We start from the raw sequence: 14,659 nt of genomic DNA on the forward strand, positions 1-14,659 counted from the left end.
ATTTTTTGAAAGATTCTCTTAACCTATATGTTCTATGCTAAAAATATTTAATCATATTCTGTGTTAGCAGCACAAACAAATTTGGCTTTTTTGTTTAATGATTGATACCTATGGAAAATGTGATAACCTTTGTTTTTAAGCTTAAACTTTCTTTAAGTATTGGTATTAGTATTATGCCAACATGAAAAGGCAATCAATTCTGTTACACTGTTTCTTGTATGGGTATGACTACAAAAATTTCTTGCGTATTGAACTGAATCAAGTTTATTACAGTACATGATTTCTGGTACATTATCATCATGCTTTTACCCTACCCTACATAATTGTTACATGATTGCTAGAGTTTGTCTAGAAGCCTGGATCCCAGTCTGTGACCTGTGAAACCTTGTTCATTTGGTAACAGACTAGTGTGTCTCCAGGCTGAAACCTTAACAATTCATCCACAAACTTGAGTCCACATTCCTTGCCCCTAGTAATAGTGGCCACTTCTGACTTAATATGGTACATTGATGACAACAACCCTGTAAATGAGAGAATAAAATAGGTCATACTTAAACCAAATCGATCATCAATAATCTTTCCCACTGTCATACAAATCAAACATTGATAATATTACCTTGCATCACAAGAAATGGTGAGTGTGGGACCTACATTTGTCATATTAACATCATAATTGCACTCTAGTTGCCTATCCCTCCCAGAAATTGACTAATTATTATTAATAGGGTCCTGACTTATGGCATTCTGAGTTTGGATGTTTTGCATGCATAACATGGGCATTTTGGAAATGATTATGAACAAGTGACTTGCACTTCTAATAGTGGGGACTACTTAAAATAATCTAGAAACATCCCTTCCAATGTGCAAGACAGGATCAATGTTCAAGGTAAGTACTGTACATAAAGTATTGTTTAAATTTTCATCTGTTTGCTTTAATAAACGTGTACTCATAGTAGAAATAGTTTTGTTGTACAACATATGAAACTGAAAAAGAATAGTGAAAGTAAAAGACTGGGAAAGAATTCTTGTAGGGAGAAAATTAACTGAAATTAGACATGTTAAATTAGGGATTGGGAATGCATTAATTCATTTAAACCTGTTTATGGAAAAATAGATTCTAAATACTCGACTTGCAATGAATTTTGGGGAAAGCATTAATGTTTTCCGTTGGGCTTTATTATGTTAAAACTTACTCTGAACTTGCTCAGGTCATACAATGAAGGTGGGGTGTTTGTGACTGGTGCAATTATTTAATGTCAAAAAAGGAAGAGCTAAGTCTACATTAAGGATGCGACTATCAGTAAGGTCAAGTAGTGTTATATACAGTACTTTTGATATACCTTTGAAGGTTTTTGAGAGCTTTCTTACTCTTGCAGTTCCAGTGACCCTCTGGCCCATATATTCATCAGTCTTGTTGATCTGGCACTTGGCAGAGGTACATGTCCATTCAATTTCCTCTTTAAAACCTTTATATTTGTGTAGTGTTAGTCTGTGCTCACAGATACAAAATCATCTGTGTGTTGTTGGAAGCAAATCTTGTGTCCCCTGATAGACAGGACAATCTATTAATACAGTGGACCCCCGGTATACGTTAAATCCGGAATACGATACAATTTAATGCAAAAATTTTGCCTTGCCACTCGTTAAAAAACCCGCCACACGCGATTCGTCTGGGACGCGTCCACATGTGGCCTGAACTGCCCCGTGCATGCCAGTGTTTACAAGCCAGCCAATGTACTTGCATCTAAGTATACATTCGGTACATTCCATATTATCACAGTGTTTCTGGTACTTGTTTCTGCAAAATAAGTCGCCATGGGCCCCAAGAAAGCTTCTAGTGCCAACCCTTCGAGAAAAAGGGTGCTAATGACTATTGAAATGAGAGAGATAATTGCAAAGTACGAAAGTGGAGTGCGTGTGTCGGAGCTGGCCAGGTTGTATACAAAACCCCAATCAACCATCGCTATTATAGTGGCCAGGAAAACGGCAATCAAGGAAGCTGTTGTTTTAAAAGGTGCATGTCTGTTTTCGAAACAGAGATCGCAAGTGATAGAAGATGTTGAGAGACTGTTATTGGTGTGGATAAACGAAAAACAGATAGCAGGAGATAGTATCTCTCAAGCGATCATACGTGAAAAGGCTAGGAAGTTGCATGAGGATTTAATTAGAAAAAATGCCTGCAACTAGTGGTAATGTGAGTGAATTTAAGGCCAGCAAAGGTTGGCTTGAAAGATTTAAGAATCGTAGTGGCATACATAGTGTGATTAGGCATGGTGAGGCTGCCAGTTTGGACCAAAAAGCAGCTGAAAAATATGTGAAGGAATTCAAGGATTACATAGATAGTGAAGAATTTAAACCTGAACAAGTGTTTAATTGCAATGAAACAGGCCTGCTTGGGAAGAAATTGCCAAGCAGGACCTACATTACTCAGGAGGAAAAGGCACTCCCAGGACAAGCCTATGAAAGACAGGCTTACTCTTCTGATGTGTGCCAATGCTAGTGGTAATTGCAAAGTGAAGCCTTTATTGGTGTATCACTCAGAAACTCCCAGTTTTCAGGCAAAACAATGTCCTCAAGGCTAATTTGTGTATGCTGTGGAGGGCAAACACTAAGGCATGGGTCACTAGGGACTTTTTCTATGACTGGTTACACCATGCATTTGCCCCAATGTGAAAAATTACCTAACTGAAAAGAAATTAGACCTTAAGTGCCTCCTGGTATTAGACAATGCCCCTGGTCATCCTACAGACTTGGCAAAGCGACTTTCTAGGGACATGAGCTTCATTAAGGTCAAGTTTTTGCCTCCTAATACCACTCCTCTCCTGCAGCCCATGGATCAGCAGGTCATTTCCAACTTCAAGAAACTGTACACAAAAGCTATGTTTCAAAAGTGCTTTGAAGTGACCACAGACACTCAATTGACTCTAAAATTGTGTAAACCTTATAGGTAAGGCTTGGGCGGGAGTGACTAAGATTACCTTGAACTCTGCTTGGAAGAAACTGTGGCCAGAATGTGTAGACAAAAGGGATTTTGAAGGGTTTGAGGCTAACCCTGGGAATCCTATGCCAGTTGAGGAATCCATTGTGGCATTGGGGAAGTCCTTGGGGTTGGAGGATGTGGAAGAGTTCGTGGAGGAGAACAATGAAGAACTAACCACTGATGAGCTGCTAGATCATCTTCAACAGCAAGAGGCCAGACCTGAGGACACTGCTTCGGAGGAGGGGATAGAGAAATTGAAAAAGTTGCCTACTTCACAGATAAAAGAAATGTGTACAATGTGGACAAAGATGAAAACCTTTATGGATGACAATCACCCTCACACAGCTATTGCAAGCCGTGCTGGTGACTATTACAATGACAATGTTGTGAACCACTTTAGAAAAGTCATACAGGAACGAGAGGTACAGGCCTCTATGGACAGATATGTTGTGTGACAGAAGTCCACTGACTCAAGCTGGTCCTAGTGGCATTAAAAGAAGGGAAGTAACCCCAGAAAAGGACTTGCTACCTCAAGTCCTAATGGAAGGGGATTCCCCTTCTAAACATTAACAACTTCAGCACTCTCCCCTCCTCCCATCCCATCAATCATCACCAGATCTTCATTAAAGGCAAGTGTCATGTATTCTATTGTTAGTAGAGTACTACAAACTGTGCATGTCTTCTTGTGGTAATTTTTTTTTTCATACTTATGGGTGTCTTGCACGGATTAATTTGATTTCCATTATTTCTTATGGGGAAAATTAATTCGCCTTCCGATAATTTTGGCATACGATGAGCTCTCAGGAACGGATTAATATCGTATACCGGGGGTCCACTGTATATGATTAACTAACTGTTAAAGCCACCTGGCAGTCTCAGAGATACATGGTATCTATAGGTAGTTGTATATGGCAGATTTGTGAGTGCTGTTTTCCATGCTTGGCTGATTGGATGATAATGGCCAGGTGCAAGAATATTAATAAGAATAAGGAAATGATCACTGTCATGTAGATCATTTACTACTATCCAATCAAATTGAGCTATTGAGAAAGAACAGATTGATACAGTATCTATATTAGACGGTACTGGTTCATGTATCTAGATGTGCAGGAGCACTAGTGTTTAAGAGAGGGGAGAGGAAGAGGAGTGAGAAAAGAAAGGTTTCCTCTGCTCATTTGAGCAAATGATGAGATTTAAAATCACCCAGTAAAAGGAGTGGTGCATGTAAGGCTGAAATTAAAGACTGCATAAAAGTTACAGACAAGGCGTTGATCAAGCAAGCACCCGACAAGACTGGCTGCTAGAGCAGGAAAACTTGAAACCCACTGAAGGGAGAATTACAAAGAACAGATTGTGTATCTTTTGTTCAAGTCCTGTACAACAGACACAGGCATTAGTGAAGTGGAAGACTGTGTTTACTTACATAATTGAGGATAATATATTCACAGAAATACTAAACTTCCTAGCACCTGAGGAATAGGAAGCAATTAGGTTTGAATAGAGGAAGGAGAGAGTGGCTTTAATTCTTCATATCAAGAGCTCTTCAACTTACAAGCCCTTTAAAGGGCTGCTCATGCTAAAAAACCTACCTAATGTAACCTCCAGAGTATTAAGGAGAAAAAAGAGCTTACAAATAAAAAGCAAACAAGGATCCTTTAAGAGAATTTACTCACCCTCGTGAATAATATCTTGTCCTCTTATGACTCTGTAAAGTGCTTCTTTTTTGAGAACCCCTCTGACACATCGGCAACCAGCAACTGGGACCTTCTTTTTGCGTTCTGTTATCAGGAACTCTTCGATTACATTTGCCTCACCTAGAAAATATATATTACTGTATTTTCTTCCAGTACTAAGAACTCAACAATCAAATCATCCTTACCAGAGGTTGTATATATGCAGTCTTCCTTACTACTAATTAATACTGAAAATGTTAATCATGTGTGCAATGACAGCAGTTTTCTAAACGATGTATCAGTGGATAAAAGGATGAAGATAGACTTCTGGACATGTGCTTTTGGAGAAGCTATTGACATATCAAGTCCTTCAGTAGCAGCTACAGTAAGGTAATATGGAGGATGGTGTCAGTAGGTGAGAGAGAACAGTAAGCAAATGGACTCAAAATTGTGATGGGAAGTGCAAGGTGCCGTAATAGCAACTGTTGAAAGACAGGTGGGTTAGTGCAAGATAACTTAAGGAAAAGACCAAAGAGGTAGGGTGTGGATATAAGAATACAGTACTAGAGCAACTTACCCTCATTTCACTGCAATACATAAACTTTCTTAAAGGATTTACACCAGTTTCCTTATGCTAGTTATATACTTACAAATGCTTTCATTTTTTCTTTCAAGTTAGGATGGGATAGGTTACATAAACAAACTCTATATTTAGCCACTAATTAAAAGAGCAGTCCAGACAGCAATACAGCTAGTGAGCAGCACCATGAAACATTCAAATGTACAGGTGTATCACATGCGAGAATAACTCGTGGAATCGTAATAACACGATTGCAAACAAACCAAGGAATGGGTGGGGACTGAACCCATGGCAGGTGAATCTAAAACTCCAGGCCAATGTGTAAGCCATTGTGTACACCATAGGGAAGTTGGCATTGAGCCCATTCTGACCTCCCTATGGTGTACAGAAATATACCTAGCTGAATGAATCTTATTGCAGCCAGCTGGCCAAGTGACTTAGGCATTGGTATGGAGTTGTATTATTATTATTATAATCAAGGTATGGAGTTGTAGGACTACTTGCAATGGGTTCAATCCCCACCAGTTCCATGGTTTATGTGAGAATAAGTTGGCTGCAGATGTGCAGCAGTCACAAAATACCCATACTTATGAAATACAAGTTAAAACAATGTTATGAACCATCCTAGACAACTTGACAGTTGTCCAGGATGGACTGAAACAGTAAACGTTCTTAAACTTTGCAATTTGTTTAAGCCACAATGTGACTTTTATTCTATTTTTTTTTTGTGTGTGTGTGTGTGTGTGTGTAGCTATAGGAAGGTAGCTGTATAGCCCTTGTGGCTTAGCGCTTCTTTTTTGATTATAATAATAATAATATAGGAAGGTAGGTGTGGAATGATGATTGAAGCAAAAAATACCATAAGGGAGAAAGTCAGCATAAAGTTTTTAACAATGTAAAAATGCTATACAGAAGAGGGAGTATATATAGAGCAAGAGGTTAAATGAGTGGTGAACACGTATAAAAGGAGAAAAAATGGCAGAATGAATGTCCAGCAAACTCAATTTTAAAATAATGGAAATATGAAAAATGTGTACAATGTGACCCAAAAGTCTGGACACACAGGTGAAATTGCATTTTTTTAATAATTATATATTAATGAACAATATCTTCTGCACGTTGTCCACCATTAGCGATGCAAAGTGAAGCTTGCTTTACAAGATTCACATGAGCACAATGCAGTAACTGCAGGAAAAAACAGACTATTAGTAATATTTCCTGCGTGTCCAGACTTTTGGGTCACCCTGTGGAATATGGGTCTAAATGGAAGCTCATAATCATCTCAACTAGGACTTTCCTCACACGGGTACCTCTAGCATGATTATAAACCACTACAACCAATAGTGGCTACCCTTAGCAGACTGCCAATACCTAACACATACATTTAATATACTATTCAGTTTTTAAATTAATCCTGTAATATCCTGTTTATTTTTACTGCACTGTTTATTATCTACAATTTTAAAATTAGGAAAATTTTGAATGCAGTAAGTGGAAGATGCTGTACTTCAACATGTAGCAGTCTTCAAGATCTTGACCTCATTATCATCATTCTTACACAAATAGTTGTATGACCCTTGTCAGTTAAGCGCTTTCTTTGATTATAATAACAATCTGACAAGTAATCAACATTAATACGTATATGTAAACGCCATCATGCTGCTGTATGATATTTAGTCATTTTCGGCTCATATTTCTTTTTTCATTTATGGTAATAAGATTAATATGGTAATAAGATTAATTCATTAGAAAACATTCAGTGACGAATGACAAAGTTAATTCATAGCATGAGAAATCTTCCGTATGAAGAAAGATTGAAGACCCTTAAATTACATTCACTTGTAAGATGATGAATGATACATCACCAACTCTATATATGCATAGTATATAGAAATTTTCTTTAAAACTTCATCAAGCTAGGTATTTAATATATAATTACTTCTCAACTTTGGCTCTCGCATTAAAAGGATAATGAGAAATACATTGCTATGCAATCTACCTGCACTGTAAATCTTTCTTTCAAACCACCGGCCGTATCCCACTGATGCGGGATGGCCCACAAGGAAAAACAAAAGTTTCTCCTTTTACATTTGGTAATACTGTATATATACAGGAGAAGGGGTTACTACCCCCTTGCTCCTGGCATTTTAGTCACCTCTTATGACACACATGGCTTACAGAGGAAGAATTCTGTTCCACTTCCCCACTGAGTGCACTGTAGATATTAAATTCATTTTCATACAGAATAATACTGGTGAGCCAGAGTATCCAAAGTAACAGCTATATAACCACTGTAGATTGTTAATCTACTGCTGTTCAAAGTACCAGAGAGCAATTGAATGATTTACAAGAGATAGTAAGCACTATGACCACTGGAAACTAAAAAGTAAGATAATCCAAAGACTGGGCATATATGAGCTTAGCTCCATTCCTGTAGTTACAAATATGTCAGTATAAATAGGTAATTTACATACTTTTTATACAACATAATATATTCAGCCTTGCACATATTTCCCAGTGGCATTCAAGATGGCCAACCGCAACCCCGAGAACTACAGGCCCATCTCCCTACTCGAAGTCACGGGAAAAGTCTTCGAAAGAATAGTTTCTAACAAGCTGAGTTACTACATGGAGTTCAACCACCTACTCTCTGAAAGGTAGTTCAGCTTCAGGTCCCACCGCAGCACACAGCATGCTATAAATATCTTCGATGCTGTGGCCGAGGAAGCAAGGGAACCTGGCCCTCATTGCAACCAGGGACGTACACAAGGCCTTCGACAGCCTGTGGCACGACAGTCTCATTTTCAAACTTGCAGACCTCCCTGACCACAACTGGACCTTTCTCAGGCTCATCTACAACTTCTTAACAGGAAGAAGTATCATCCCCACCTTCCATGACACGGCAGCAACTCCCTTCACGCCGACAGCAGGAGTACCCCAAGGCTCTTGCCTCAGCCCTATACTCTTCAATATATATGTCAACGATCTCCTCCAGTCCTCATCAGCACCATCGGCTGCTTACCATTAACCATGGAAGACAGAGGGGGCATTTCCATCAGAGGCACCCAAATTGCTATTAGGAATCCAAACAAGATCCTAGGATATGAGATCGACAGATTAATCAACTCTACATCCCACATAACCAAAAAAGTGAACCTAGCGAAAGCCTGCTTTGGCCAACTTTACCAATTCAAGGCAGCCCCCTTCCCACATCAAACAACGCCTGTACAAGATGATGATCAGACCTCTGCTAGAATACCTTTGTGTACCCATGTCGCTAACAACCAAAACCAACATGCTAAAACTCCAAAGAGTCCAAAACAGAGCCCTCCACTTTATCACTGGCGCCAGATTCAGAATCAGGACCGAAGACCTGCACACACAACAGAGAATCACTGCAATTAACACCAGGCTAGATAAACTAAAGAAGAGACAACTATATGACATGCAGGAACTCTATGTACCTGACAGAGAGAACCCACCCCAACCACTGAACACGACCGACTACGCCATTAGCACCCCTTCCCCCCACAGATCCCAAAGAATGACCCTCCAACAGAGTCTGACGCTTCATCCACAAGAACTTCCCTCGACCAAAAATCCTAAGTGACCTCCCCGAAGAAGAAGAATGGATACCACCAGAACCATTCTACGTCCAGTAACATGGATTAATGTTCCCCAATTCTGGGTGACCCACTTCTGTCAGTCAACACCTTACAACTAACCTTGTAACATCTACAATCATCCTCCAGCAGGACACCACCTCAGAAACTGCTTAGCCAACCAACTCCAGGTGAGCAACCAATCTCCATCAAACGACCTGCAACTGCAGCCTTACGATCGACCTCTTGCAAAAAAAAAAAAAAAAAAAAAAATCAAAGGCAATTGCTAACAGTATGCATCCTTCCAATTCAGGGGCTCACTGGTATACACCAGGCAGGAGGTATACCTATCCTATAAACATAACTTTTCCACGAATTACACCACGCATGCACACGCATTCAAATTGTACCAAAGTGAATTAGCCACCCTTTAAAACCCCCACCTCTGCCCCCCCTAACCTTTCACACATTCCCAATGGAAATAAGTCACTCTGACTTTTTTGGGTTATCCTAGGTTCTCTACACATATGCTGCTATGTATGATAATCTATGTAACTGTATTTGTGTATACCTGAATAAACTTACCCATCTTCCTTCCCCATCTCGCCAAAGCTCTGGTCAGAACCTCGCACTTTGCATATATTATCGTATAGGTCAACTTGCCATACCAGATTCTTGTCGTTGAATTAGCATACATTTTCAACATCCTATTCCCTCGGGAGGTTCTTGACACTGGTGAGGGGCTCTTGATCTAGGGAATTGGATCTGTGCTCCAATTCCCTGAGTTGAGCCTGAATACCTTCCATCCCCCTACAGGCGCTGTATAATCCCTATGGGTTTAGCGCTCCCCCAGGATTATAATAATAAATTCAACACCCTATACAATACAGTAGCTGAATTATTATAATCAAGGGGAGCACTAAACCCATAGGGATTATACGGTGCCTGTAAGGATGGGGGGATGGAAGGTATTCACAGGCTCAATTCAGGGAACTGGAGCACGGATCCAATTCCCTAGATCAAGAGCCCCTCACCACCACCAAGGAACCTCCCTTGAGGGTTACAGTAGCTGAAATGCTAATGATTACCTGTAATCAGTAAACATGTATTATACATATATTCAATCTTAATTTATAAAGCTGTTTGTATGTAATACTCACCTAAAATTTCTTCTATGTCTTTAGGCGGCAAATTTTGTGATATCTCTATTTTCAGATCTTCTACAAGATGATAAATCACATTGTTCTTCTTGATAGACACTCCTTCATCTTTAGCCATTTTCTGAACATCAGCTGGTATTTCAGTGTTAAATGTGTATATTGATCCTGAAATAAATACACTTACATTAGTGAACTAAAAGTGAAAAGTGAACTAAAAGTAGGGACCCAGGGACCATTTTTCCTGTAAAACATTACCCCAGACAGTTATTGACTAGGTATTTAAGACAATTCTGTAACACCAAATACACTGTGATGTATGAACACTCCTCCTTGAAGAAAGCCAAACTTACAGAACCTAATGATGACTCCTCTCTGCATTGCGCAGCATTTAATCAGTCTTCACATGCCTTGGCCATCGACAAAGACCACAGTCTTCTCCATTACACAAAGTAACTATCGGAATGTTTAAAAATAACAGGAAAATGTGATGATAAAAACTTACAAGATTACGTAAAGATATAAAAACATGATTTTCTGAGTGACCTGAACAGAGGCTACAATTATAAACTAGGGGACATTTTTTTTTTTTTTTTTTATATCTACCCTTATGGGTTGAACAGTTAGTTATGATTATAATAATGTAAACTAGGTAAAAATAAGCACTGAAAGATTTTTAGAAAGAATTTCTTGATAGAATGGTAGACTACTGTACAGTGCAGTCCTCTTCAAGGAGGGCTCCTTGGCATGGTGAAGAGGCTCTTGGTCTGAGGAATTAGACCTGTCGGTCTCCTTCCTCAGACCGAACCTAATTACCCCCCAATCCCTCCTTCCCTATCCCATCCTCCTGCTGTATAGCCCTTGTGGCTTAGCGCTTCTTTTTGATTATAATAATAATAATATCCCATCCTCCCCTTTTCCTTTCCTCCTCCTCCGACCTCTCCCTCTTTGGTGCGACGATTTTCAAATCGCCAGCCCGTCTCACGTCGGACCGACTCTGGTCCCACTTCTAAATGCCAACGACAATCTCCTGACGATGTTACTTCGTTACCTTCCCATTCTACTCGGAAAAGACCGACACGTCATGCACTCCCTCTTCACACTCGGTTTCGGACCACACAATGGACTAAATTCTTTACTTTACGACCGACTTCTACTGCCTATCTTTCTGACCATAGTACTGGCAAAGCGCTCCTACGCCACGTTGGTAGAGATATTTCCTTTCATGCTCTTTAACCCTTTCAGGGTCCGTCCTGTAGATCTACGGCTTTACGTTCAGGGTCCAAACCGTAGATCTACGCCATGAGCTCAGCTCACTCTGATAAACTGTGAGTGGTACATTTGGGCCTAGATATGAGAGAATACATCTATGTGGTATGTGTGCACCACATAAAACAGATCCTGCAGCACACTGTGTATGAGAGAAAAAAACTTAAATCATGATTTTTTGATTAAAACAGCAACTTTGCAGTGTTTTTTCGTATGTTTTTTATAGTTGTATTTGCAATTTCTTGGTCTCATTTGATAGAATGGAAGACATATTACAGAAATAGAGATGATTTTGATTGGTTTTAGCACTGGAAATGGTTTGAAACTGAGCTCAAAGTAGTGGAAATGTTAAATTTTTGCCGATATTCAAGAGTAAACAAACGACCTCACACGTCTAATACACGTCAGCTGGTGGGTCTAATATACATTCACAAATATGGTGATGATATTTATACAATTATTACAGTATTGCATAACAGTAAATCTTCTATTTTTTGGTGTGAATAAAAATTCATTATGTGAATAAAAAATCAAAATGGAATTTATTTGTAAAGCCTCATTTATTATTATTATTATAATAAAAAAAGAAGCGCTAAGCCACAAGGACTATACAGCATGTAAAGCCTCAAAACATAACTAATGAACAGAGGAAACGTTAGTTTAGTGCCAGGAATGCCTACATTGTTTATTCTGGACCCTATTTTGAAATTGGAATATTTTGAACTTTGTGTTAAATTGGTCAAATTAATAATTTCCGATCACTTTATTTTGTAGTTGAAACAGTTGACTTGGCGATTTCTTGTGCTAGTGAAATAGCTAAGAATTTGGTTGATTGGAATAATGTAATTGGCCTAAAATGGGAGTCAAAGTCGGCAAAATCGCCAATTCGTAAATGTCGCTGACACATCAAAATTCGCGAGAGCATAATTTCGTCAATTTTCCACCAAATTTCGTACTTTTTGTTTTATTACCTTCACAAAAAGATTCTCTGTGATTTCATAAGAAAAAATAACAAATTTTTTTTTTTTAAATTCTTGGACACTGGTGCGTGACTCCAGATTTGGGCCTTGGACCCTGAAAGGGTTAAGAGTGGTAAGCGCATCATCACAGTCCAGAATTCTACCCAAGCTCATGATCTTTCTCTTTCACATATCGATACTATTCCTATCACTATTGAAAAACATCATTCCCTCAATTCTTGTAGTGGTACTGTTATTCTGCCCCGTACCATAGTCAAACAGAATTTCCAGACATGTGGCAATGACATTCTCGAACAGCTGGAACTCCAAGATCTCCCAATTCTCAAGGTAGACACTTATGTTCTTCCCGCCCGCAGGCAATGTGGCTCGTTTAACCTTTGACAGCCGTGAACTCCCATCCTCTGTTTATGTAGCAGGACATCGGTTACAAGTTCGGAAGGAGATCCCTACACCGCAACAGTGTAGGAATTGCTGGCGATTTTGCCACCCAGCAAAATATTGCAGATCTATAGCCGAATGCCCAGTCTGTGGTGCCGATGACCATTCTAATACATCTTGCCGTCGACCTCCCTCTTGCCTTGTCATGAGGCTCGCCCTTTGTACTCTCGCTGTTGCCAGGTCTACTTAACCCTTTCAGGGTCCAAGGCCAAAATCTGAAGTCACGCACCAGTGTCCAAGAAATTTTGAAAAAAAAAAAAAAATTATTTTTTCTTGCAGAATTAAAGAGCATATTTTTGTGAAGGTAATAAAACAAAAAAAATTAGAATCTGATCATTACTTACCGAGATACAGTGCCAAGAAGTTTATAGAAAATGATGTGGTGGCGGCAACATCGACGAATTCCACATACGCGTATTATATTATTTTGTTGTTTTAGTTGTTTTTTCTTTTCTTTTCCAATTTTTTTCTATTCCTACTAACATTTGGGGCCTGAGAGACCAATACTGTATATAATTGATATATATATACTCACTGTATTGAACACAATAACCGCACTAAAGTTATTATCATATTATTGTTTACCACTGTTGTTTATTACAATAAACATGCACAAATATTGTATAATACTAATGTTCTATCATATATTTACATATTTACAATCACTGGACATGGTTTTAGAACTGCTGGAGCTTGTGGAACTCCTTGAAACAAGGCACCATGCACAGAGGCACCTTACATTCCTCACACATAAACCGAGTGTCTTTGCGTCTTTGTTGCCGTCGTTTTGTTTGTGTACAGACGATGCATCTCTTCTGAGCAAATTTCTTTTGAGTTGAAGGAAGCTGTATCATGAAATGATCACCTTCTCTCCTCAAACGCTTGGGTATATTGTGATGAATTCGAGGACCATGTTGTATTGCAGGTGTTGTTACCTGGTACTTCATTATGAGTTGTCTGACAACAGACAAACAAAATTCACCATACGGTGGTCTGTTACCAGTCTTTATTTGGTACATATTATATGCATTCAGCATTGAAATGTCCATGAGATGGAAGAAAAGTTTCATGTACCACTTGTAACTCTTACGAACACAGTCAACAAAACCAATCTGCATGTCACACTTGTCAACCAAGCGCATGTTTTGTGTATAATCAATCACTTACACTGGTTTTCGAATACGTTCATTAGTCACTCGATCAACTTTGCCACTGTCTTGCATTTCATTACGGTGAATGGTTGTCAACAATGTGACATCTCGTTTGTCATGCCATGATGTCATTGGCAGTAAACACCTGCACGTCATCACCACGAACACCTGCATTGAGCCTGGGTATATGTTTACGATTAGAACGCACTGTGCCACACACATCTGTCTTGTTCACTCGCATGAAATCACTGAGTAATGGGCTTGTGTACCAGTTATCGGTATATAATGTATGCCCCTTACCAAGATAAGGTGCCATCATGTTTCTCACTACGTCACCTGAGATACCCAATAACATCTTGGTATCTTTCAATGTTTTACTACCCGTGTATACAACAATATCCAACACCAGGCCACTGTCACAATCACAGAGTACGAACAATTTTATACCAAAGCGGTTCCTCTTGCTCGGTATATACTGCTTGAATGACAGTCTACCTTTGAACAAAATCAAAGACTCGTCAATTACAAGATTCTTGAATGGATAAAAGTATATCCTGAACTTTTGTTTGAGATACATGAAAACATTTCTAATCTTGTATAACCTGTCACTTCTGTCAGGCCTGGTTTTGTCAGAGAAGTGCAACATACGTAACAGTAAGATAAACCTGTTCACTGGTATTATTTCACTGAAGGATGGGGTACAAATTAGCCGATCTGTGGACCAGTATGCTTTTATATTATGCTTATAGACGTGAGGCATAAGCATTATTGTTGCAAAAAGCAAATACATTTCTGCAACAGTCGTCTCTTTCCACCTGTGTAGTCTTGA

General features: G+C 39.2%; 1 protein-coding gene across 1 annotated transcript in view; it reads right to left on the reverse strand.

The window, feature by feature from the left end:
* mIF2 (mitochondrial translation initiation factor 2) overlaps nt 1-14,659 on the reverse strand; it is a 60,940-nt gene continuing 46,281 nt past the window's right edge. The window contains exons 11-14 of the mRNA XM_070100840.1: nt 12,490-12,616; nt 9,996-10,160; nt 4,654-4,794; nt 1-521 (exon numbers count right to left, since the gene is read on the reverse strand). Of these exons, the coding sequence (XP_069956941.1) occupies nt 349-521; nt 4,654-4,794; nt 9,996-10,160; nt 12,490-12,616 (606 nt within the window). The 3' untranslated portion in view covers nt 1-348. The remainder of the gene's footprint in view (nt 522-4,653; nt 4,795-9,995; nt 10,161-12,489; nt 12,617-14,659) is intronic.

This window comes from Cherax quadricarinatus, chromosome 75 (assembly GCF_038502225.1).
Source record: "Cherax quadricarinatus isolate ZL_2023a chromosome 75, ASM3850222v1, whole genome shotgun sequence".
In the NCBI taxonomy this organism is placed as follows: Eukaryota; Metazoa; Arthropoda; class Malacostraca; order Decapoda; family Parastacidae; genus Cherax; species Cherax quadricarinatus.